Here is a 22618-nt window from a genome sequence, read left to right as displayed (position 1 = left end):
ACAGGTCCTTTACATAAGAAAATAAGTAATTACAATAATAAATGTGCCATTCCTGTAAGCTGCTTTTTGGCAAAGCTGGATGCGCTTGCCTTAATTTTCTAAGGAACAGAATTTTTGTAGGACGAAAAATAATTTTTCCTCTCCATCAGCAGTAGAAGCTGGTGGGATATAAAAATGGTTAAACAAATCTGACAGAAAAACGTGGGCTGCAAGCCAGTTTGCAGCAGTGGGCAGAGACTACCCTGGATCTGACTCAAAGCAGCGTAGGCAAAACTCACACCTCCGGGAGACTTAAATGCCAGCATTTCTTTTAAAAAGTTGTATTCTCCTCTCCTTCCCGATTGAGTTATGTCCAATCCTGCTGGAAGGAGATATCCGCCTCTCCCATTTCCAGCAGCACGCGTCCATTGACATGGACTACAATGAGATGCAGTACACTCATTAACTGCGGGTGCTTTTCCAATTAGATTTGAGCTCTCAGGACTGTCGCAGAACATCATCTCCCAGAACTCACAGCTGAGGAAAACAGGCAGAACGGTGATCTTGTGTAAGCCAAAATCTTTAGTATGAGGTGCGAACACAGGAAAAAACTTGGTGATTAGATAATGAAGAAGGAAATTTAGTGCGATTTTATAAACCATATTGCTCCAAAATGGAACGCAGCTACTTTCCATCTAAACCACAGATACAGAGCTACAGAAAAGCACGCTGTATTCACCACTAGTTTGTACTTGTTTCAATCCAAAACCTGGCAAGCAAAATGTCACCCTAGATTACCTTTCTCTCAAAATACAAACAAAACACTCCAAAATGAGATTTGTTGTCTTTTGTGTTTTGTGTTACAGTCATTTAACTTTTAAAATCATTTTGAAACAGCTGAATTACTAACATCTGAAAATTAGCTAGCTAACATCATCAGTTGCTTCTCACTTCCTTATTTTCCATGCATCACTCTTCTGTGGAAACCTAGTAATTGCAGAGCAAATCTGTTCATGCAAATTATTCAGTCCAATTTTCACAGCTTAATGTCACTGCTGCATCAATCAATCTGCTTTGGTCCAAACTTGGTAAACAAATTAGGACGTGATCCAGAACGCAGCCTGTTGACTTTATCCACACTCCTCTTACGCTTGAAGGCTTCTCAGCCCCACCGCACTCCACCAGCTTCCCCCAAACCCGCATATCCTCCTACCGCAGGCTTGCTCAAAGACTGCACCACTTCAGTAACACCTGGGACAACATTTGAGATCTTCAATATTTTGTAAAAGGCACCAACATCAACTGTGAGGCAAGCAGGCATCACTAACGAGTTTAAGCAGTTTCAGGAGGACGTCTGTCTGTCCATCCCACCCTTCTGATGGACGGCCATTCTAGTTTCAGGTCACACCAGCTGTTTGCTGGGGGATTGCAGGAGGGTCCCCGAAGCACCTGAGGCACTCGGGGCAGTTTCAAGCATCGCTGTTAAACTTCCTGGGAATGCGAGAGCTGTCACAAACCAGGGTGACGAGCTGTAAGCATCCAAGTCTGAAATTATTGGTCTTTTATAGGCATGATTTGGAAAACTTCAGCTTTGCGCTCTCTAGCACAAAACTTTAAGTCACAAATAATTTATATCTGACAACTCCACAGCGTAACGTGAAGGGATTTTCTCCTAAAAGTCTGATTGAATTTATCAGAAAGCATGTCAACCCTTATTCCCTCACTTCCATAAACATAACACAATTTGAATACACACAAAAAATTGAAGAAAGCAGTCCATCAAACAAGATGCGACACAGGTTCTACCTTGGTACAAACAGGGAAACACTGAACCTAGGCAAAGCCCATTGCCTCAGACCTGCACTGGGAGGTACAAGAAGAGAAGGAAAGGTGGGATCCCACAAAGCTCCAAGGATCCTGTGTAACTGGTAAAATGGTTTTCCACAGCACTATGATTTCCACAATTCCCCTCTCCCCACCTGCCTCTCTCTCATGCCCCCGTTTATCTCAATCTTCAAAGAGCTTTGCTTTTAATTTCACAGAACCACTGAATCCAGCACGGCATGAACAACGCGCTTCAATAACCACACACCTGTATCCTCAACAGCTCTGCTCAGAGCTTGCAGGGGCAGCCCCAGGCTGTCATCCTACAACAGAAGGGCATGAGAGCAGACCCCCAAGCAGAGACACACCAGGTGGGCTGTGGCCCTGGGCAACCCGAGGGCAGGGGGTGGGAGCCCTCCTGCAGGGACTGCAGACCCCAAACACCCGGCGCTGCCCTGACGCGCCTCACGCAGCGACCGGTACAAATCGAGGCCTAAGCCAGGCTATGGGATCCAGGTGGGATTTCTGAGGGGGGAAATTTGCTCGTAGCCAAGGTTAACACAAAGTAAGGATAAATATTAGGCAGGCAGGAACATTTATGCGTCTTCCTATCATTAGTCTCTCACCCAAACCAGCTTAAGGAGACCAGATTGTTCTGGATTCCTTCGGCACACGGCCTTGTTGCTAAAAACGGCAGAGCGGATTCAAAACGCAGCCTGGTTTCCATGACAGTCTTTCCTTTACATCATTCCAGCTTCCCCTTGATTTTCTTTCTAAACCCAACCCAAACCAACAAGCCATCACCAGAGCTTTCCAAGAAGACAAGCTGTGTAGGAGCTTCACCTCACTGAAGAACAGCAGGAAGCAGAGAGGTTCCTTCAGGAAGCCATTGCTCTGTGGGGAGCAGGGGGCGCTCCTCATGCGTGATGGAGGCCGCCGGCGTCCCGCTCAGTGCCTGGCAGGCCACTGACCCCCAGGGGCATCGCCGGCTGTTCTCAGCTTCAAACACTGGCTAGCTGCACACAGGCATCGACTCTTCTTCAGAGCTTACTTTGCAGCATTAACACGAAGCTGTCCTACACATATCTCCCGTCACGAGGTTAAAGGATGACAGCTACATGAGCGCTGCCCTGCCCTTACCGATCGCTGTTCAAGAGCGAGCCCGAAGCAGGATGGATGAAGAAAGACTGTTTGTCTCGGACTCCGCAGCCACTAACACAGTCCAGGGAGAGAAAGTTTCCTTTCCTACAGGATTATCAAATCACACCAATATCCCAGAGAGGAAGAGACCCGCCAGGGTCATCCAGTCCAGCTCCGGCCTTCACACAGGACTAGCCAAAAATAACAACAACCTTGGTTCTGCACAGCAAATAAATCAACAAAGCAAAGGCAAAATACTTTCACTATACATAAAATCCCCATGTCCGAGCTGTTAGAAGTAATTCCAAATGAAAGGTCCCAATTCTGCAGCTTTCATCTGCCTGAGTATTATCCCTAAAAGGATTAAAATGTACCTGAGCCCAGGAAGCCTGTAACTGGGTCGCTTTTTTGGATGGAAGAAACGTACAGCAATTGAAGAAGATACAACATTCATCAAAAAATGTCAGAGGTACAGTGGCAGTATGATGAAAATACAAGTATTTGCCAAGCTCTCATATAAAAAATCATCTCTGATGATTCATTTAGTGGATGCAGGTACGGAGCTTCCGAAGTGATTTCATGCAGGACGTTTATGTCACTGCAAGCAGCTTTAACACACTGCAGCTAAGTCTTCCAGAACTGCATAAGATATTTGGACACATTTAAAGTGAATAAGCACCTGATTTGTGTGCACAGGTCTGACAAGCTCATCTTAAACAAAAATATCTGCCCGTTATACTAAAGTAATTTTACTGAAGAAGCAGAAAAAAGACGAGACCCTCCAGACACTACGCTTCCCAGCTGACCTTAAGAATTAGCATCCGTGCTATTCACAGTCTGATCAACAGAGCGCAGCACCGGCGCATTTAATAACTGCCTGGAGCCTGTACGCAGCTGAAAACCAAGGGCAGCCCCTGTTCCCATAGCCAAGGGGGCCACATACCCACCTGTGTCCTCATGCAGCATCACAAACTGGCCCCAGCATGCTGGGATGGATGGCAGCAACCTGAGTGCCAACAAAAGGGCACAGAAGTGGTTTTCAGAATGAGAAAGTTGACGTTTTTACATTTTCTATATATTTTTTTGTTTTTATTTTTTAATTGACGTCATCACCTAGCTCCTTACCTAGTGCAAGTTTCTATATTCTGGTTGCAAGGATAAATGAAAAACCCTTTCTGCCATGCCGGAGGGGAGCTGCAAGACTGGCTTCTGTGCAGGCATAGCTCAAGGCCAGAGCTGCTGGAGTAATTAGAGGTAGCACAGAGATTTTAATTTAGCTCTCAGCTTGGGGACTATCATGTGTGGAGAAACAGTTACCCTGCCTTTAAAGTCTCCTGGCAAACAAGGAAATGTGATAGAGGAAAGTCAGTGAAGGAATGACAAGTGTTACCAGTAGGGAAACTCTGAATACAGGCTGGGCACATTCTGAATCCCACATTTAAGAAAGCTGCATTCAATCAAGAAGATACTTTAATTTTTCTTTCTTTTTTCTTTTTTTTTTTTTTTTTTTGAGTTTAGGACATTTAATTCCATTTTCCACATTCCCTGTCAATGCTGAATTGTTCTAGCCAGCACTTATTGCATGGCACAGTTAACAGTGAATTATTCTCTTTCACAAGACCACACAGGATGTGTTTTTTCTGCTCCCAACATTTTCCCTCCAAAGGGAAAAAAATAAGAAAAAACTTTTAAGCATTGCCATGAGCTGGCAAATTAAGGGAAACCTCTCATTCCTGAGCTTCAGCATTACAGTGGAGTTAGTCCAGGGCATCCATTTACCATAGTTTAAAGGATCAGCCTGGACTGAACAAAGCACAGATTCTTAACCATTCATCTACTGGTTTTTCACATCAAGTTTGCTAGCTCACAGATACGTGGGTCCAACCCTCCCCAGCTCACATGTAAAGCAGCTAATTTGGTAAATGGAATCCAAGACACTGAGTAAGCGACTTGGCAGCTGCACCAACCTCCTTGGGCAGGACTATTGCTGCTGCGAACAAAACTCACCTCTGCAAAGCAGGCAGATTTTATGTCACACCAGGATTTCCTAAGTGGACCTTAAAAAGATGCATGGACGGGCACAGACTCTGCGGATGAATGATGTGCACCCAAAGGGCAGTTAGTGCCAGCAAAGCAGCCCTACACTGGTGTGTTTTCTTTCATAGCTACTGTTTGTTTCAGAAAATGGCATGCACCAAGCAAAAATGGATGCACCAAGCAAAAATGAATGGTTAGCCACTGAGGACAGCATTAGCATGATAACTACCTGCGAGCTGTAAGTTTGGCCTTGACACTCTATAGCGAGCAGCAGTAAGCCCCTTATTACCATTCACAAAGGTTTTAGCCTGGGGAGCTGCAGTGGTACAGTACAGAGCCCCACATAATGGTATACTGGCTAAGGAATGTACTTTCTTTAAGAACAAAAATCCCACATACAATATGCGTGGGAAAGGCAGCCAGGGTTAGAGTCCTTCTTCTGTACAGCTTACAAAATAAATTTTAGAAGAAAGCCAGAGAAAACAGAACATCCAACGAGCACAATACTTTGATTCCAGTTCCTTGTTGGCTAAAAAAAAACAACCCCCAAATCCCTCACCCTGCTTGGTACACAATTTCTGCAGTCTATTGTTTCACAAGGGGAGGAAGGATCCTAATCATGGCTTAGTTACACAAGGACCAGCGGGGCTTTGGGTTGTTATGCCAGAATGCAATTTCTCATAGCACAAAAAACTACAGAGATTAAGTCAGGCTGAAACTAGCAAATGCCACTCCGGCAAGTCCCCTGACCATATTCAGTCATTGTGCAAATAACAACACTACATTACATTATGCTATAGGTATAAATCGGCTTAGGAACCAAAGAACTTACCCACTGCAGTGGGAGAAAGACTGGGAAGGCAGAAAAAAACAGCAGCCTGACATTTAACCCCAATATATCACCAGGTCCATAGAGTTAACATGACTTTGTGTTTATGCTTGTAAACCAAGCCACAGAATCACAGAACCACAGAATTTCTAGGTTGGAAGAGACCTTCAAGATCATCGAGTCCAACCTCTGACCTAACACTAGCAGTCCCCACTAAACCATATCCCTAAGCTCTACATCTAAACGTCTTTTAAAGACTTCCAGGGATGGTGACTCCACCACTTCCCTGGGCAGCCTGTTCCAGTGCCTAACAACCCTTTTGGTAAAGAAGTTCTTCCTAAGATCCAACCTAAAACCAACTTGGACTCGGTTTATAAGAAGAGCTGGTTCCAACAGCATAAAACACACGACTGGTATACGACATGTTCATTCTGCAAACCCTTCTAATAACACAGTAACACGAGGAATGGGCCTATTTGTAGCATGCCATTTATCCCCTAAGCCGGCCATCAATTTCTGGGCAGCAGAGCAGAAGTCAGCTCATCAGCCATGCTCAAGTGCCACCAGGGAAGGTGGCCCTGCTGTGGCCGCTTCTCCAGTGGGGTAAGGGTGCCGAGGGACAATGCTGGCACAGACCCCAGGTGACAGTGGGCTCCAACAAGGCCCCGTGTCACCTGGGGAGGTCAGACTGGGACACGGCATCACCTACAAGAGGGCTGCACGTGCTTCTGGTCAGGAAAGCCTGGAAGGTGAACGGCGACGTCCTGCTCACAGCACCAAGTAGATCTTCAGCAGGAGGTGCTGGTGAGAATCCTCGTCCCCAAGGATGTCAGACTGCATCCATCAAATTATTAGCTAAAAAGGAGGGATTTCTTCCCTAAGGGTCAATGCTTAAGACAAAAACAAGAGGCAGGTATGGGAACACACGCCCAGAGACAAGAAGCGTGACGAAGCTGGCAGACATCCCTACAGGAGCACACAGCTGGAGCACACCGCTGCCCTTCAGCCTGGGGAACCGACGGCAGCCCCTTCACCACACACAAAAAACAGGAAAAAGGTTGTGCCACAAAGCAAGAAGCAACAGTTAACATTTCGGGTTCTGAAACCACGCCAAAGAGCAACTTTGGACGCTTTCAAGCTGAAACTACTTGCTGGAGTACAGGCCACAGAGCAAATCAAGAACATGCAGACCCTGAAGCTCCCCTTCTCTTACACTTGCCCAGAGGAGAAGGCACACCAGGAGCATTGCCACCAAGGGCAGAGTTTTGTGGTAGCCTGGCTTGAAGAGGCAAAGCCACATTTTTAAACTCCAGCCCCAATCCTTCAGCCCCTGGCTACTCTCTCCCACTTCCTCGCACTGCAGCAGCTATTTTAGTGGTTACAATCCCAAACAATATGGACTAAAAAGAAAGAGAAAAACTAACCTTCTTGGAGGGGGAGTATTTTTAAATGAGATTATCGCAGTGATCCCCTTCCCAGCACTTCATCCCAGAAACTCGCTCACCACAACTGTCCCGAGGCAGACCCCTGCAGCCTGGCAGGGAGCTGCCTCCAAAGAGAGGCCTTGGGATTCTTTGAGGCCACTGAGCATCATCATCCAGTCCCAAAAGGACACCCTGGAGTTGATAACTTGCTGCTGCTATCCAGAACCACGGTGAGTTTCAGTCTGCAGCTACACAAGCCAGCCCTGGCGCCGGCTGCTGGGAGGCTGCGCATCCTCACACAACCCGGTCACAGCCACAAGCTTCTGGATCCCACAACACCAGCTGAGGAAAATTAACTGAACGAGACACACTCACTTCTAGGGAGACAAAATCTTTAAAGCCACACTCGATGGAAAAAGCAAGGCCTACAGCAGCTATCACAAACCTTCTTGCAATGACCTCAAAGCAAAGAAAGCAAGGAATGAGTTCAAAAATCAGGCTAAGGATTACCAATTTTTAGGGAGTAATTCATCACCGTATAACGAAGAAGGCTGAATCGTAGGGTTGCCCACAGCCTTTAGCAAGAGCAGCTATGTGCTGACAGGTTTTTCTCAGTCTCATGGAGCTAAGCTGGGGCTGGGGAACGGAGGGGGGCTGCTGAGCGATCTGCTGACAGCAGCTCAAACCTGGTCCATCTTTTTTCACGTTATGGTAACTGAGAGGCAATGAATACTGACTTAAAAAAACCCACAAGTATAAATAAGAAACTCCTTTCCCTTCCTGCATGTTCCATCTCATTTTAGAGCAGAAAAAAAAGACAGGGAAAAGTGATTGACAGGTAAATAAATTATAAGTTTTATCCCCCTAAATAAGTACATTTCAAACAAATGTGGCATTTCTTACATTGCAGCAACAAAATGTGTAAAAAGAGATCATCTTTGGAATTGGGTGGGAGGAAAAGAGGCGGAGGGTCATGACAGCATAACCCAGCCTTTGGAGCTCACCTCATGCTTCCTCCCAGCACTGAAATGGGGATGCACAGGCTGATTGCAGGACTAATTACATCGGCGTCACCACAGCAACCTGCAGAGCATCACCAGCACGCTGCCACCACCAAGCAAGCCAGCCGAGCCCGATCCAACAGAAAACTGGTGATAATTATAAAAGATATGGGGATGTGAAACCATCTGAAACTGAAATTCAATTACCTAAAACCCGGGAAATTCAAGCCGGTCATTCACAGACCAAGCAAAGCCGGCCTCCACTGCCACACAGCCGCTATTGATACCAGACATGCCACTGAGCACGGCCGTCTACACGGGGCATGATTAACGGGGGTGCTGGGGCTCCCCGATGCCTTAATAAACCCAGACGCAAGTGCTTAACGTGCATTAATGCATTTTAGCCCTTCCTACACATATGCAATTTGGCAGAGGGCTGCTGGGAGCATTCAAAAAATTAGCTAGTACACCCCAGTGCCACCTTTGTCTTCTTCACTGCCATTATCCTCCACGACTAAGAGGAAGTACAGGTGGCAGTGTGTAAATACACGACCCAAATGTTTCACTTAGCAAGACTCTATTTACTGATGTGCATTGGATTAACTTTGAAATAAACAGACGTGCAAAATGCAAAAGCAGGGTGCATTCAAACTGGTGGACACAGAGATCAGTAAATTTTACTCATCCAGCCTTAGCAAATTCTAAAACAGAAATTTAGAAATTATTATTTTTTTCTCCCAGATCAACACTGTACTGCAAAACTGTACACACTGTAAACCAGAGTAAACATAACTGGAAACAATTGCTTCTATAGCATCACCAACAAAAATTAAATGATTGCTATAAATTAATACTTACTGCCAAAACTACAGTATCCATTCTGGTTTAATTGAACTCATTTAATTGGCAAACTCAAATGGAAGCCGATGTGCCAATTAAGTGATTGTCCCAGTTCTTAAAGATTCCCAGGGAGCCTCACGCTGGGAGCTAGCCTGTGGAAGGGAAACAGCTCTCTAACCAAGACAGAGGGAGGGAAAGGACCATATGCAACAAGGGGATACCTTGCCAAAAGCTTCCTAAGGCAAAAAACATTCGATTCATGCAGCAATAATAAGGGAAACGAGTTATGTGAATTGAAAACGAAATGTAGGCTGTTGGTCCGATGCCAGACCAGAACTGTTTGGACCAAAATATTATTACAGCCCGGTGGCCGCTTGATGTGCTGCATGGAACATTTGTCTCCTGTCGAGGCCTGTGCTGGTGATAGTCCCACACTGTCTGAAACCCCATTTCTGCCCCATCGTTACCCTGGTCCAAAGGGCTGCCTGTGCCCCCGCTGTTACACATGACAAGCACTGCAATCCACATCAAAGTGCTGCAGATTATCGGAGTGCTGGGTATGAAAGGTGCTGCTGCATCAGCACACAGCTAACGTCTGAACCTCAAGGTAACATTTTCCATTACATGTAAGTAATGCAGTAACTCATAAGACTGAGGGCCAGAAGCCAGGTGTTGGAGCATCTAGGTGACTAAGTATCTACAGCCCAATCCCAGTGAAATGTCCATGCCATTAAAAAAAAAAAAAAAAGAGCCTACAGGTTGGCAGAGTTCAACAGTGCTCTTCTTTTTTTCAAAAGAAGTACACAGCATTCATCCCACGTGAAAACAGGATCAGGCTAAGGCAACTGCCTGCACACCACTGAACAGCTCACAGCCAGATACCCAGCTGTGAAATTCTGGTGCTGGTTCGTATGTATACAGAGCACAAACGGCTGCAAGCCACTGGAATAGAAAATCCCAAATGTCAGCTCTGACATGTCACAGGGTACTGTATCCACGTATCTCAGTTGCAGAAATGACAGCATTTCAGTAAACCACCTTTTTGGAAATCACCACAGCTGATGGTGCCAAACAAGTGGGTTTACCACACTGCCTTGTTCTTCAGAGTTTTACACAGTTCCTGGAAGTATTCATCTTGGCTTGGTCACGACTGACATCCTCAGAAACATGCCTGATGTCTTCAATTAAAAGTAAAATAAAACAAAACAAAAATGAAGAGAAAAAAAATGAAAAAGGAACCCTAGCTACTCCTATTCTGTGCATGTATTCCTGCAGAAGTCACAGACAAGATCTGGGGCAGCACCGGGCTAAGCGCTCTACAAAGAACGAGAAACAAACCCGGCTCTACAAGGGAGTGAAATCTTTCTTTACAATCTACTAATCTCTACACACTTTTATAAATTGTATTTAAAATTAGTTTTCTTGTCACTCCTGTCCCAGATTTAAGAGAGTGATATATTGAGGTCTCATTAAAAAGTCTTTGTTACCCTCACAAACCATGGCATGTTACCTTACCTAGCATCAAACACTGGAACCACTACAGGCCTCAGAATCCATCTGAACAGATGTAAGAGCTGGGATCACTGCAGGACTTCATAAAGACAGGGTCTAACCCCTGTACCTTTCTAAAACATTTGCAGGAAAATAAGAAAATCCTACCAGCGTAAGGCAAAAAGGATGCTGCGTACCACCTGCCAACTGTCTGTCTTCTTATTCATTAACTCATTTGCCAAATTCAAGGATTCTCAATGGCTTCTTATCAGTAATTTAGAGGTTTCTACGTCAGCCCATTTCTAGGCAACCTGATTATAAATTAGTACCACTGGGGGACACGGAGGTTATCTTCTCAATAACTCCATTATTACTGTACCTCTAGATCCCAACAGCGATGGCTTAGAGGTGCACCAGGGCGGAAAGGCTGGCATCCTCAGGGTGAGGAACGTACACCAGCAGCAGCGATCTACTGGCGAGTGAAGCCCTGCAGACATTCACTGCAGGACGTGAGCAGGCGGAGGAGCAATCGATCACCTGGATCCTGCTCGGGGCACTATGGAAAGAGATCTCCCAGGAAATAAACCTACCACAGCTTTAGGGCCTTTGAAAGCTTCCCGAGCTGAAAGAAGTGCACACTCTGCAGAAAAAAACCAGCCTTGTTCAGAAGCACATATATAAAAAAGAAATCCCATTTCTAGCTGTGGAGTCAGTACATTCACCTTATCTCTCACAGTTCTGCCTGCCAGCTTAAGGCAGCTTCAGGTGGTATCTTCTCAGAACAGCGCGGTTTTAAAAGGGTGTGTGAGTAATGAGTTTTATATTTAAAATATTTTATATTTATTTTCACTCCTGTAACCCTGCTTCCCCACAAAATTCAGACAAAAGGCAATGGGATCGAGCATGCTTGCACGGCTGTAAGCACAGAGGGCTGCCGAGGGGCAAGGCTGGAACAGATTGTGTCAAGCGCTGCAACCTCCAGGATCATAAAGAGATGCTGAGAAGAAGTCAGAAACATAAGGTAAATGCAATATTAAGTAAAAATACCAAAATATGCTAAAGTTAATGACAGGCTGAGGACAGCTGTTTTGTAGGTTTGTGTGAGAAACCTTATTTAAAGTTTTTTTTTTCACAACTTCATTTCTCCTAGCATAGAAACAGCACTTTTCAGTGCCCTACAAGGGAAGATGCTCCTTTCCTCGACAGTAGCATAACTAGCTCAGAGAAACATTAGGAAATCCATATGCTGCAATATTACTTGGCTCAAATACGGCTTTTCATCCCTACAACTCACAAGTATCTAACAAAGTCACCGTCATCGACTGCATTTTCCAAACTGAGAAAAGCGGCGTGTGAAGGTTACGCGGCAGGCCAGCAGCGCGGTGGGACTTGGAGGCTGAGACATGAGAAAAACAGCGGGGCTAATATTAATAAAGTCTGAAAGTACAGAACATAACTGGGGGTTGACACAAAATATAGCAGTCCTTGAGGACTGGTCAAGCAGCTGTCTTATTATTTAACTCCTACAAAGTCTGTCTGCCTAGTGTTGCATCTCAGTCTGGTTCTCAGATTTTACAGCATGAGATTTTGTAACTACTATGAAGTTTCAAGAACCACCAAAAGTACCCAGACAAACTAAATCTCCAACAGAAAATTACTTGCCTTTCTGCAAAACCCCAAACAAGAAAAACAGATGGAAGTACAGATGATAAACGTAGAAAAAAAAAAAACAATCAAAGAAGTACAAAGGACTGAAGTTACTCAGGTGCCCAGAATTAACTGACAATGACAGAACTATTAAAAATAGAGAACTATTAAAAATAGAGTTTCTGTCCTACCTAATATTCATGTTATGGGAGGATGTTTGACCTCTCTATATTAGTTTATTTCTTGTTAAAAAGTGGCTTTAGAAACAAAGCAGTTACATAAATTAATAATAAGCACTTCCAAGCATATTGCAGATAAAAGGGGGGAGAGGGAGGGCAGGGATGACTTGGGCATGTTCATCTAACCGTGAATGCATAAATCACCTTTTCCCAAAGTACAAAAACATGTACAAAGGCAAAGTTCAGGAGAGAAATGAATGAGCATCACAGGCCTGTCTGTCGTGTCAAACGTTTCTAGGCTCTCCGTCTTGCTGCTGGTCTCAGCATTACTCACCTGGCAGAATATGAAAGTCACTGCACGCGACAAAGCCTGGCACCCAGTTGGGTTCCAGCTGTCTACAATGGGAAGCAAAGGAGACCAGAGAACAACACAGCAATGTCCAACTTCCCCAGCCTTTACAGCCTCCATTACCCAGAACAAGCAACAAGAAAACCCGAAATGTGCAACTTGAACAACTACCAACCAGAAATTAAGTTTTTTGTGCAGCTCTGAGAAACTCACATAGCATGTGAGCAGCACACTATGGGAAAAGATCAAACCTGAGGCTGTTAAGAATGCACAATGAAGAATGAGAGTAGGGAAAGAAGTTTCAGGATTAACATGGTCAGGAGAAAGGCAAATATAGTATATGCACTGGTTAAACAAAACGCAGGGTGTGACTGTGTTGAACCCCTAGAACGAGAGCATTCTGTCAATATTACCTTCTGACTGGACACAAGGCAGAAGATGAAAATGTAAATTTGATTCATTTAACACAGTAAACATGAGCAAGTGAGGGTTTTTCACCCATCTGAAATGTATTCAGAGGACCACAAAGTAAAAGGAACACCGTAAGAACAAACCCTACGTACAAATACCTTTATTACCTACCCCTATGCCTCATTGTACCAAATCACTGTGCAGCAAATCTTAGAGCTGAATTTTCTTGTTTATCCTCTTCTAAGTCTCTTTTACGCAGGTACCTGGACTGTTAAATTTTTATATTGCTGGCATAGAGCTGTGCAACAGGACATGTTCTAAAAAATGAATCAATGGTTAGCAGAATGAAAGGAACAGCCTCTTGTTCCAGCACAGTGTAATGGCCCCAGTCCTTCTGGCTGGGTTTAACAGCTTCTCTTCAGGACAAAGACGTACCCTGCCAGAACATCCTGCAAAAGCAGGGCCATTGCAATAACTTCCCTAACATCTTATGAAATACTACACTATACACACACACACACACACGCATACATATCCTTTAACAGTCATCTGCTTTCTGTATGGATTCCATTCATTGGGATTCTTTTTTTCTTTTTAACGCAAATATTTAGTTTGACTCTCCTATGCTCAGAATTTGTGCTAACAGCTATTGAAAATGCACAGGGCTCAACTGGAAACATGAAGGAAATGTTCTTCCCTTGTCACTATGAGAACATGGAGTTTTCTAACTTCTTCACTGCTGGCAGCTGGTACTTTTGCTAGATGTTCCATAAAGCCACTCATTTTCTTCCCCTATAATGAAAAAGCCCACCAGAAGGAAAAGTAGAGGGTACATATCTTGTTTCCCACAGTTTTTTGTTTGTTTGTTGTTTTCCCCAGAATGCAGATAAATACACGTATACAGAAAGAGAATTTAGTGCAACACTCCCAGGTGATTTGCAACCACATTCTACTATTTTCTCAGCGACAGGTACTTACTGCCTCACAGTTTTATTGTCTTAACCATCAGCCAGTCAATAAAACTACCAAAAAATGTTAATCTGTACCTCTTAACAAAAACTAGCAAAAACCCACAACCAACCAAAAAAACCCAACAACACAAAACATCCAACCAAAGGGTTTTTTTTTTTGAGAACCTCCCCCTCACCAATAATGCTACAAGAGTAAATTTTGTATAAGTAGGGGGCGAAGGGCAGGCTGGGCTAGCCCTTTGTCATAGCTGCAAGCGAGCATTTTATAACATTAAAAGAAATTCTCATTTGTTTGCCAGACACAAATGCAACTTGCAAGACTGCAATGACCGTTTTCTAATGATTACTGAGCTCTCAATGAACAAAAGTGAGACTAAATTTCCATCTTAATTTAAAAAAAAAATTCCCCCCTAATGCAAATATAGTAGCACAAGTTCTCCAGGACTGCAGTGTTGAAGAGGAACAGGAAAACATTTGGAATGCCACCTCCTACGCGAACAAATCTTCCTGTCAGAAATTTAAGTTACCTAACTGCCAGCAGTCAACAGGGAGTTTGCCAGGGATTGAAATTATGCTCAGCTCCTCAGTTCAGCTCTCTATGAGCTGAACTCAACGATCCTTGCGGGTGCCTTCCAGCTCAGGGTGTGCTGACTCCACCAGAGCTGTGTGTTTCCCCAGGATGCCTCCTGCAGCTAGCTGGCTGCCGGTCGGGTCTGCAGCCACCCTCCTTTGCAGGCTGGCACTGACAGCAGTTGCAGGATCTTGCAGGAAGTTGCAGGAGCACCGCACAATCTGAGCATGCACCTGTCCAGCAGTCAGCGGGCACAGAAGTTTCTAAGCGTTGTGCACCTATGGGGGTTGAACACTGAACAATGTATGTGAGGACAACAGTCCTGATGAGATGAGGGAAGGTATCGAGCCAGAGCTGGTGAACCTGTCTTCCATTATAAAACATCGGTAGGGGAAAAAAAAAGGAAAAGAAAAACACGAACACTAGAATAAATGAGGTATGCCAGCTAACTTGTGTTACAGGTGGAGACTGAATTGGAGAGCCGCATTCCTGAGACACACCTCGAGGTTACAGACACCACGGTGTCAAGCACTGATCTGCACAGGAGTCTTGGCTTTAGGGCACTTCGGAGCACCATGCTCTGAGGTTGATGCCTGAATAACGCTGATTAGAACAGACAGGGCTCCCGAACAGGTGGCACCAATGTGAACTGCTGGCCAAGGCAGAGAGAAGGAAAAAAGTATCTGCATATAGAGGAAAAAGATACCTAGGAGGTGACAATTGCAAGAAGTCTCAATTAGCTATGGATAAGCACGGGGTCAAGCAGAACAAGTGCAGAAAATATCAGCAAAGAAAAACACTAGTGAGGCCTGAGTTCTCTTTGTGTTCGTTTTTGTTTGTGTTTTTTTTTGGTCTAAAAATAAAGTTTGAAACAAAATATTTTAATTGTATTACATGGGGTTTAGAACAGTAAAACATAGAACTGAACTTTGTTGTCTCATTTAAAATTAAAATAAATACCTGGCTTGTAGGGAGGGTACACATTTCCTGAATGCTGTTTAATGAACATTTAACCCCACATCTATTTTATGTGACCCAGCCAAATATTAATGATGATTTAAACTTTAAATAATCCATCAAGATGAACGCTCATGTTTCAGTGGGTTTTGAATGTCCTGCTTGCTTCCTTTGTCTTGTTGGATTCTCCTGTGGCTTCGTGAATAGCATTGATTTCACTTGAACCACATCCTTGGAAGGCTTGTTCAGCCACTGAAGGGAAATGGGGTGGAAATGTGTGCTCTCTCACTGTCGGGCACTGTGTAAGCTCAGGGTACCCTGCATCCTTCCTTCTAAAGGTTGTTTGCAAAGGTGGTGCTACAGAAGGCGCAAGTGTATATGTGACAAGGTCAACGCTCCTAGACAAAGAAAAACTTGCTACTCAGATCTTCTACAGGAGTATCGGTCTTCATGTTACAGCCTGAAATTTCTAAGACAAACTAAAGGAATGTGTCTGCTGTCACGTTTCAAGATAAGCAAGATGGAGTTACTGTCCTTTGTTTCACTGTTCTGTTAACATTAAACCACAACAAAACAACTTAAACCTCCAAATTAAGTGCTGCTGGTAATAACAGTAGTCATTAAGATGCATTAAGTACTACCGAATGTCATCACAGGTCTGTATGAAAGTCCTAAGGACACTGGCCATGTACAGTAACAACCCAAATGTTTTTCATCAGCCCTGCAATTCCAAAGGGAAAAGGAAAATGCGTCAAATATTTACTGACCAACAGTGAAAATTCCTTCTCCCCCCATATCCTCCCTAAAAGTTGGGGTTTTATCCACAAAGGCCTCTGATCTCACCCTAGTAACCGAGCTTAAAAGCCAACCAGGCAGCCCAGCACCTGGGCTTCTCTGCAGCCCCAGCCCCACACCTCAGATGGCCGTGGCCGTGCTGCAGTGCAGCAGAGCCCAGCCCATCTCTCACACTGCTGCTGCACTGCTGGGAGCCCGGGAGCAGCGTACATATGGCTTTTCCAGGCTGATGCCCTGCCACTGCCACATGATCTGATGCAAGGGAAAACCTGTCACTGGTCTCCCATCTCAGTAAGTAATTTTAGCCATGCAGCTGGACTGTCCCCACGAGAGCAGCGATCCCACCCTGAAATATTCAGACCTTCTCCCTGTCCAAGGTCTGTCGCAGAATGCAATTTCCTCATCAGCTTATTATGCTAATGAGGCAATTAAAAAAATCTGATAATAACAAGCAAGATATAACTTCCAGATGCTCCTATACCAAAACAAGGTAGGTCAAGCTTCTGTGAGGTAAGATAACTTCACAAAACCAACTTATTTGACCACTAAGAAAATAACAACTGACTGTCCAAGCTCAGCAAATTCTAGAGGATTTGGGAAAAGTGGAACTGCGGGTACTCTGCTCATTCATTTAAAAAGAAAACAAATCATCGTGATACAGTTTTCTGTGGCCCACTGCCACTTGTTCTGTTTTCATTAGGCATGAGAACCCCACTTTTGTGGCTGCTTTTCTGCAATTCCTTTCCATGTGATGGCAGGTAAGCTTTTAGGCTGACATTTTTTATTTCTGTAGACTTAGCCAACATTTTGCTAAAACCATATTTTTCCACAATGATGCATGCTTCAAAGAGCATATTCTTACAAGAAGTTCCCTTCATGCTCAAAAATCTTACTGAAAAAGAGGTTAATGCAGACTGAAAATCGTTGTGACATTATGGACCTTTTAATTGGTTACTAGACCTGCTTTGGGGCACATATTAATAGGGCAGAAGCATTATGCATGCTCCTTTCTCTCGCTCCTTGACAAAGTGCCAGAGGAAGGAAAGTATTTTGGTCTTATTGAAACTACTGTGCAATCCATTTAAAAATCTGAAATTCAGGGAATAAGAGTCAAAGCAGAACTAGAAAGTACAGGAGCCAGCAGTGTAGATTATTCAGAACTGAAAATAATGCACACAGGAAACGCAACAAGGTGTTTTACCATAGCGCTGAGAGTCTCCTCCCAGTCTGGCCTCTCCCGGGGATGGATGCTTCTCTGAAGCTCTGGCACAAAGTCATCTTCTTCTGCATGTACAGAGGACTTCATCATTCTGAAAAGGAGGACAGAGAGGTTTGATACTTGGTGAAAATTGCTCATTAATCTTACATAAGGTCTGCTCTGGTACTCAGTTCAGTTATGTTGCTTATGTGACAATAAATGCTCTTATAAAACCAGAAACCTTGCAGACCTCTCAAGTTTCTCTTACTTCCTCTTTATACAAAGAAGATAAGAGTATAAATCTGGTGAAGAGAAATCTGCACTTCCTAGCCAATCAACAGATAATTTTGTTTAATCACTGCACGATTCACAAATCTTAAAACACTGAAAAATACTGAGGAGTAATTTTCAGTCCCTTTCAACAAACTGCTTATACTGCCCAGGCAAACTCCATTAGCCTAGACAGAGATATACACACTTGATTTCTTGGTTGTCGCTGGATGGTTTGGCCTGAAACGGAGCCTGCTGTTCCCATATCTTAGCCTGAATGCGTGACCCAAGCCTGAGCCAGCAGCTCTCATCCTTCTTACTGATCCCATCTGCAAGGATGAGCGCCTTCAGCTGCCCCAGCTCTGCAGGGATGGGCTCAAATCAATCTCGTTTGATCAAGGTAAACTTTTCTCCAGATAAGGAGCTGTATATTGAACACCCTGTGAAGTGTATTTCAAGCCTGTAAAGAGATCAGAGGCTAAAAATTAAAATTCAGAAAGTATCCATAAAAGCTGCCCAGCTTATCCTTACGGCAGCTCTGCTGTTGCAGCCAAGAGCCATTTTACATTGCATTTCAGGGCACAGACCTGAAGTACCGAAGGTCTATGGAAGGTCTAGTGGTATCTGTTGTGGTTTCATTACAATACAAGATTCAAGCAGATTTTTACTTTATTAGTAGATCACTATTTATTTATCCAAAGTAACCATATGGATAATCAGCACTAGACATACATGGATGGAAAAGCAGGGCTGGTTTAGCTGATCAGCATACACTGATTTATGCACCATTTGACTAAAACAAGCATGGTGAAAGCCTTGTAAGAAATTTCCTTTGCTTTAGACAAAAATCTGAAGTTTTGCAACTCCTGAACGCAGTGTGCTCAGGCTCTGGTCTCAGGCTGACACTGCTGGGCCCCACGTGCCCTTCGCACCACGAGCATCCCCCACTGATAGCAGGGCACCCCAACGAGATACGAGTACGCCTAAACGGTGGAAGTGTACATATATGAAAAGAAAATGTGCACAAAGGTGCCATGATTCAGGACGTAAAACTGCAATGCGGGCTCAGATGGGAGACTTGCACCTTTACAACACACCTCTTGAAAAGAACTCAATTTCTGTGAAGGTGGAGATGCTTCCAGAGCACGGCTCTTTCACCTCTCCTTTGTGTAGCAAGAGCGAGCTTGGTGTGTTTCTCACAGCCCCAGCTCCAGCACACGAGATGTTTGCCACGTATTTTAACTGGAAGTTGAAACCTGCTGGGTGCCGAGAAAAGTTTTGGAAACCAGATTGTGCAACACAGAAACAAGAGATAAGCTAAAAAAGCCTTATTTTTTTTGTATCAACACTGTGATTTTGAAACAGGCACAGGAAAGCTTCCCCCGGGATCTCTGGATGTTGGGGTTTGGCAACGCTGCAATTGTGCCAAAAGAACCCAAGCAATTCGAACCAGAGCAGCTTGAGCCCAAAGCAATCAGACAGCACGATGGGATGAAAAGCAGGGGCACGTGATTAAGACCCAGCTTTCTAGACCAGCATTAAAACAAACAGCCTACAAAATGCCTGCTTTCTCAGCTTAAAGACTTGAAAATAATGGAACTGAATTTACAACTTTATGATCGCTTTGGATTACAAATCAGTTTACTACACACTCCTCAGGCTTATGCCAATTCCTCCTGGATTTCTCATCAGAAATCTAGTTTTTAATAGCATTTCCCACCAAAGAAAACACTTTCCTTTTGACAAACAAATTTTCTGAATTTCTGATGTTGCCACAACACAGGGCTGCCCAAAGACACCATGCAAGTAACACAAAAAACCTGGCCAGGCGCCCCTCAACACTCCTGACCCTTACTGGGAGAAGAATCCATGATGGGAAGGAGCCGAAGGAGGCACCGAAACAGGTCTCAGCTCCAAGCTTTCACCCTGTGACGAATGTACTCATGCGCTGATTGACACGTGTGGCCAGTCAATAACCGGAGGAGCACGGGGATGACCTTTGAGCCCACAGGCGTGTTACTGTACGGCCGGCCGTGTGCTTCCAGCAGCGATTTACCCCGCAGCAGTTCCAGGTGGGCAGAAGGGAACGAGTTCTCCTGGGAGACTCGGGACCCGCAGGAGACCCAGCTCCCCCCGTAACAAGAACCATAACCCTGCCGGGCCAGGTGGCTTCAACATAAGGCACACAGGGCTCTACAGCAAGTTTATCATGCAGAAGCTACAAATCAGGAGGGCAGAGATCAGCAATTACGATTTTAAAACACATGAACACAAACACGACACGTGTATTGCACAGGCTCTGTGCTCAGGCCGGCTTACGCTGAATTTGCTGGGAAGTGTGAACATGGTGTCAAGATGAGGACGCGATTCGTGTACAACTGAATTCCTGTAATACAATGTGTAAAACGCTCTTGCAAGCTTTCCCCTGCCATAGAAAGGGAAATTTCTTCAAGATAGTAAAATACAAAAAATAAAAAAGTGTCTCAGTGTTTGCCAATTTCCCTGCACACACAAAGCATCTCTTGTACGATTTCTTTTTACCAATAAATACGTAACAGCTTCAAAACAGAGAAAAACACCTTACCAAAAGGATAGGCTGGACTAGACTAGCCTAGCATAGCGTATTTTGGTTGGGAGGGAACTGAAAAGCAGAGTCCAAGTGCCTGACTGCGGGGCTGCCCAGACGTCCAGGCACACTACTGAGAGCGTTCTCCAGCTGCCTCTTGAATGGGGCACCAGGCACCTCACTGGGAAGCCTGTGCCAGTGTTTGGCCACCCTCACAGCAGAGAAACTTCCCCTAATGCCTGGTCTGACCCACACATCCCATCAGCAGCCAGCAGCAGAGGCTGGTGCCTCTCTCTCCGCTCCCATCCTCAGGAAGCCGCAGAGGTCGCCTCTTGGCCTCCTTCTCTCCAGGAGACAACCCAGGTGCCCTCAGGTCTCTGCCCTCACAGTGGAGAACCAGGGATGTCAGAGCCCTGAGCCCTTTTTCTGGCTGCAGGCACTGAAGGATCACCAAAAGATGTCCCCTGGGCACGGGGAGCACAGAGCCGCGCAGCTCTTCCCAGCAGCCAGATGCTGCTCTGTGTCCTGGACCCCTTCCAGACGTGCTTGGGAAATTACAGATACGGACACTCATACGCACATTGTTATAGACACGTATGCATTATGTGTATCTGACATTATTTTAATTTATGGGGGAAATAAATAGCACTGCATGCGTGTATCTGAGTCACCAGCCACGTCAGGCTGCACCAGCACTAATTACCTTGCTTCAGCCACGGATTCTTTTCCATGGGAGGGTAGAACCCCCCGAGTCCCACCAGCACCTACATAAAACACTGACACGTATTTTACAAACGTTAATGGACAAAATATTAAAGAACCTGCTTTGCTCCGCAAGGCCTGCGTTTGGCTATTTTCAGCTGCAAATGACTGAAAATTCACCACGGTATGTAACGCCAGCCCTAACACCACAAATACAATTTTATTTAGAGTGCCATTTCTTCACGTGCTTAGCAGCTCTGCATGCCCTTCAAACGAACTCTGACACCGGGATATTAATAAGGTTCTGTCTGTACAGAGGCCATTAAGCAATCGCTCTGCAGATGAATGAATCCCTCTTCATTGTAAATTGAGAATCAAATGTACTGGAACAAATGTTTACAGGACGTTGCACAAAAGGCACAGCCCGCATTCACACCCACCCGTTGAAGTTCTCCAGTAGGTCAAGTTTATGAATTTCAAGCCAGAGCTCGTACAGTTGTACACCGTGCGGCTGTATCAGGGAAGCATCCACTGCCCTTTCTCATGCTCTCAAACCTAATTTGCTGGTTCCAGTACTTGTGGCATGTTGCTTGGGAGGAACTGAGACACCTGGGTACCAACCTCCTGGCCGGGAGATGCTGAGCACCGGGTGCTGCTGAGGAGCTGTGCCCCACGGGGCAAGGGGCTCTGGAAATACAGGTGGGCATGGGAGCTCTGTAGGAAAAGTAATAATAAGCAGGCGTCCATAAAATCGAGTTGCTCTGTGTGTATAATATTGTTTAGCATCACTATTTCCACTAGGCAGCAACTTTCCATATGAGTTTGGAGGAGTCCCACATCCACAAACACCAAGTGATTGCACGCTTGTTTTTGTGCAGGAGAAAAAGAACCACAACAAGTGTGTTTCTGAAAGAACTTGGATTAAACCGGGGAGGAGAAAGGGACAGAAACTTCAAAACCTGGTGAGACTCCTACAAGAATTTTTGTCCCTATTACTGAAGTTCTTTACCACGCACCACGTCCCACTGCCAGCCCTCAGCGGTGGCAGTAACGGGGCTGCCGTGGACTTGGCTGTCAGCGGGATGCTGCTGACACGCGGACCAACAGCTCTCCTCTGGGTGCTGACAAATCACTCCCAAGGATGCCTGATGGTTCGAAAGCCACCTGTAGCATGGAGGCATGAGGCACTCTGAATGCCAGGCTCCTCAGATCAGACAGTTAATTGTCTGCTTGACAGACACTCATTTCGGCCCGGCTGTGTATTTTTTAAATTAAATGCCAAGCCTGGTCTTCGGGTTGTGCTCCCCCAATGGGACAGCGGGCATTTCAGCTTTCCCTGCTGCTTCTCCCTCAAGTGACTTTTCTTCCTGACCTCAATTTAGGAGGTGAGAGCAGATGATGACTGATTTATTACTTTATTTATTATTTATATAGCGC

The 22618-nt window shown here is 44.9% G+C and overlaps 1 protein-coding gene across 8 annotated transcripts in view; it reads right to left on the bottom strand.

The window, feature by feature from the left end:
- ARHGAP32 (Rho GTPase activating protein 32) overlaps positions 1–22618 on the bottom strand; it is a 261037-nt gene that overhangs the window by 142181 nt on the left and 96238 nt on the right. For all 8 annotated transcript variants that reach the window (XM_068659541.1, XM_068659546.1, XM_068659542.1 and 5 more), the window contains one exon: positions 17647–17755. In XM_068659541.1, the coding sequence (XP_068515642.1) occupies positions 17647–17755 (109 nt within the window). The remainder of the gene's footprint in view (positions 1–17646; positions 17756–22618) is intronic.

This window comes from Anas acuta, chromosome 23 (genome assembly GCF_963932015.1).
Source record: "Anas acuta chromosome 23, bAnaAcu1.1, whole genome shotgun sequence".
NCBI lineage: Eukaryota > Metazoa > Chordata > Aves > Anseriformes > Anatidae > Anas > Anas acuta.
This window is presented reverse-complemented; position numbering and strand designations above follow the sequence as displayed.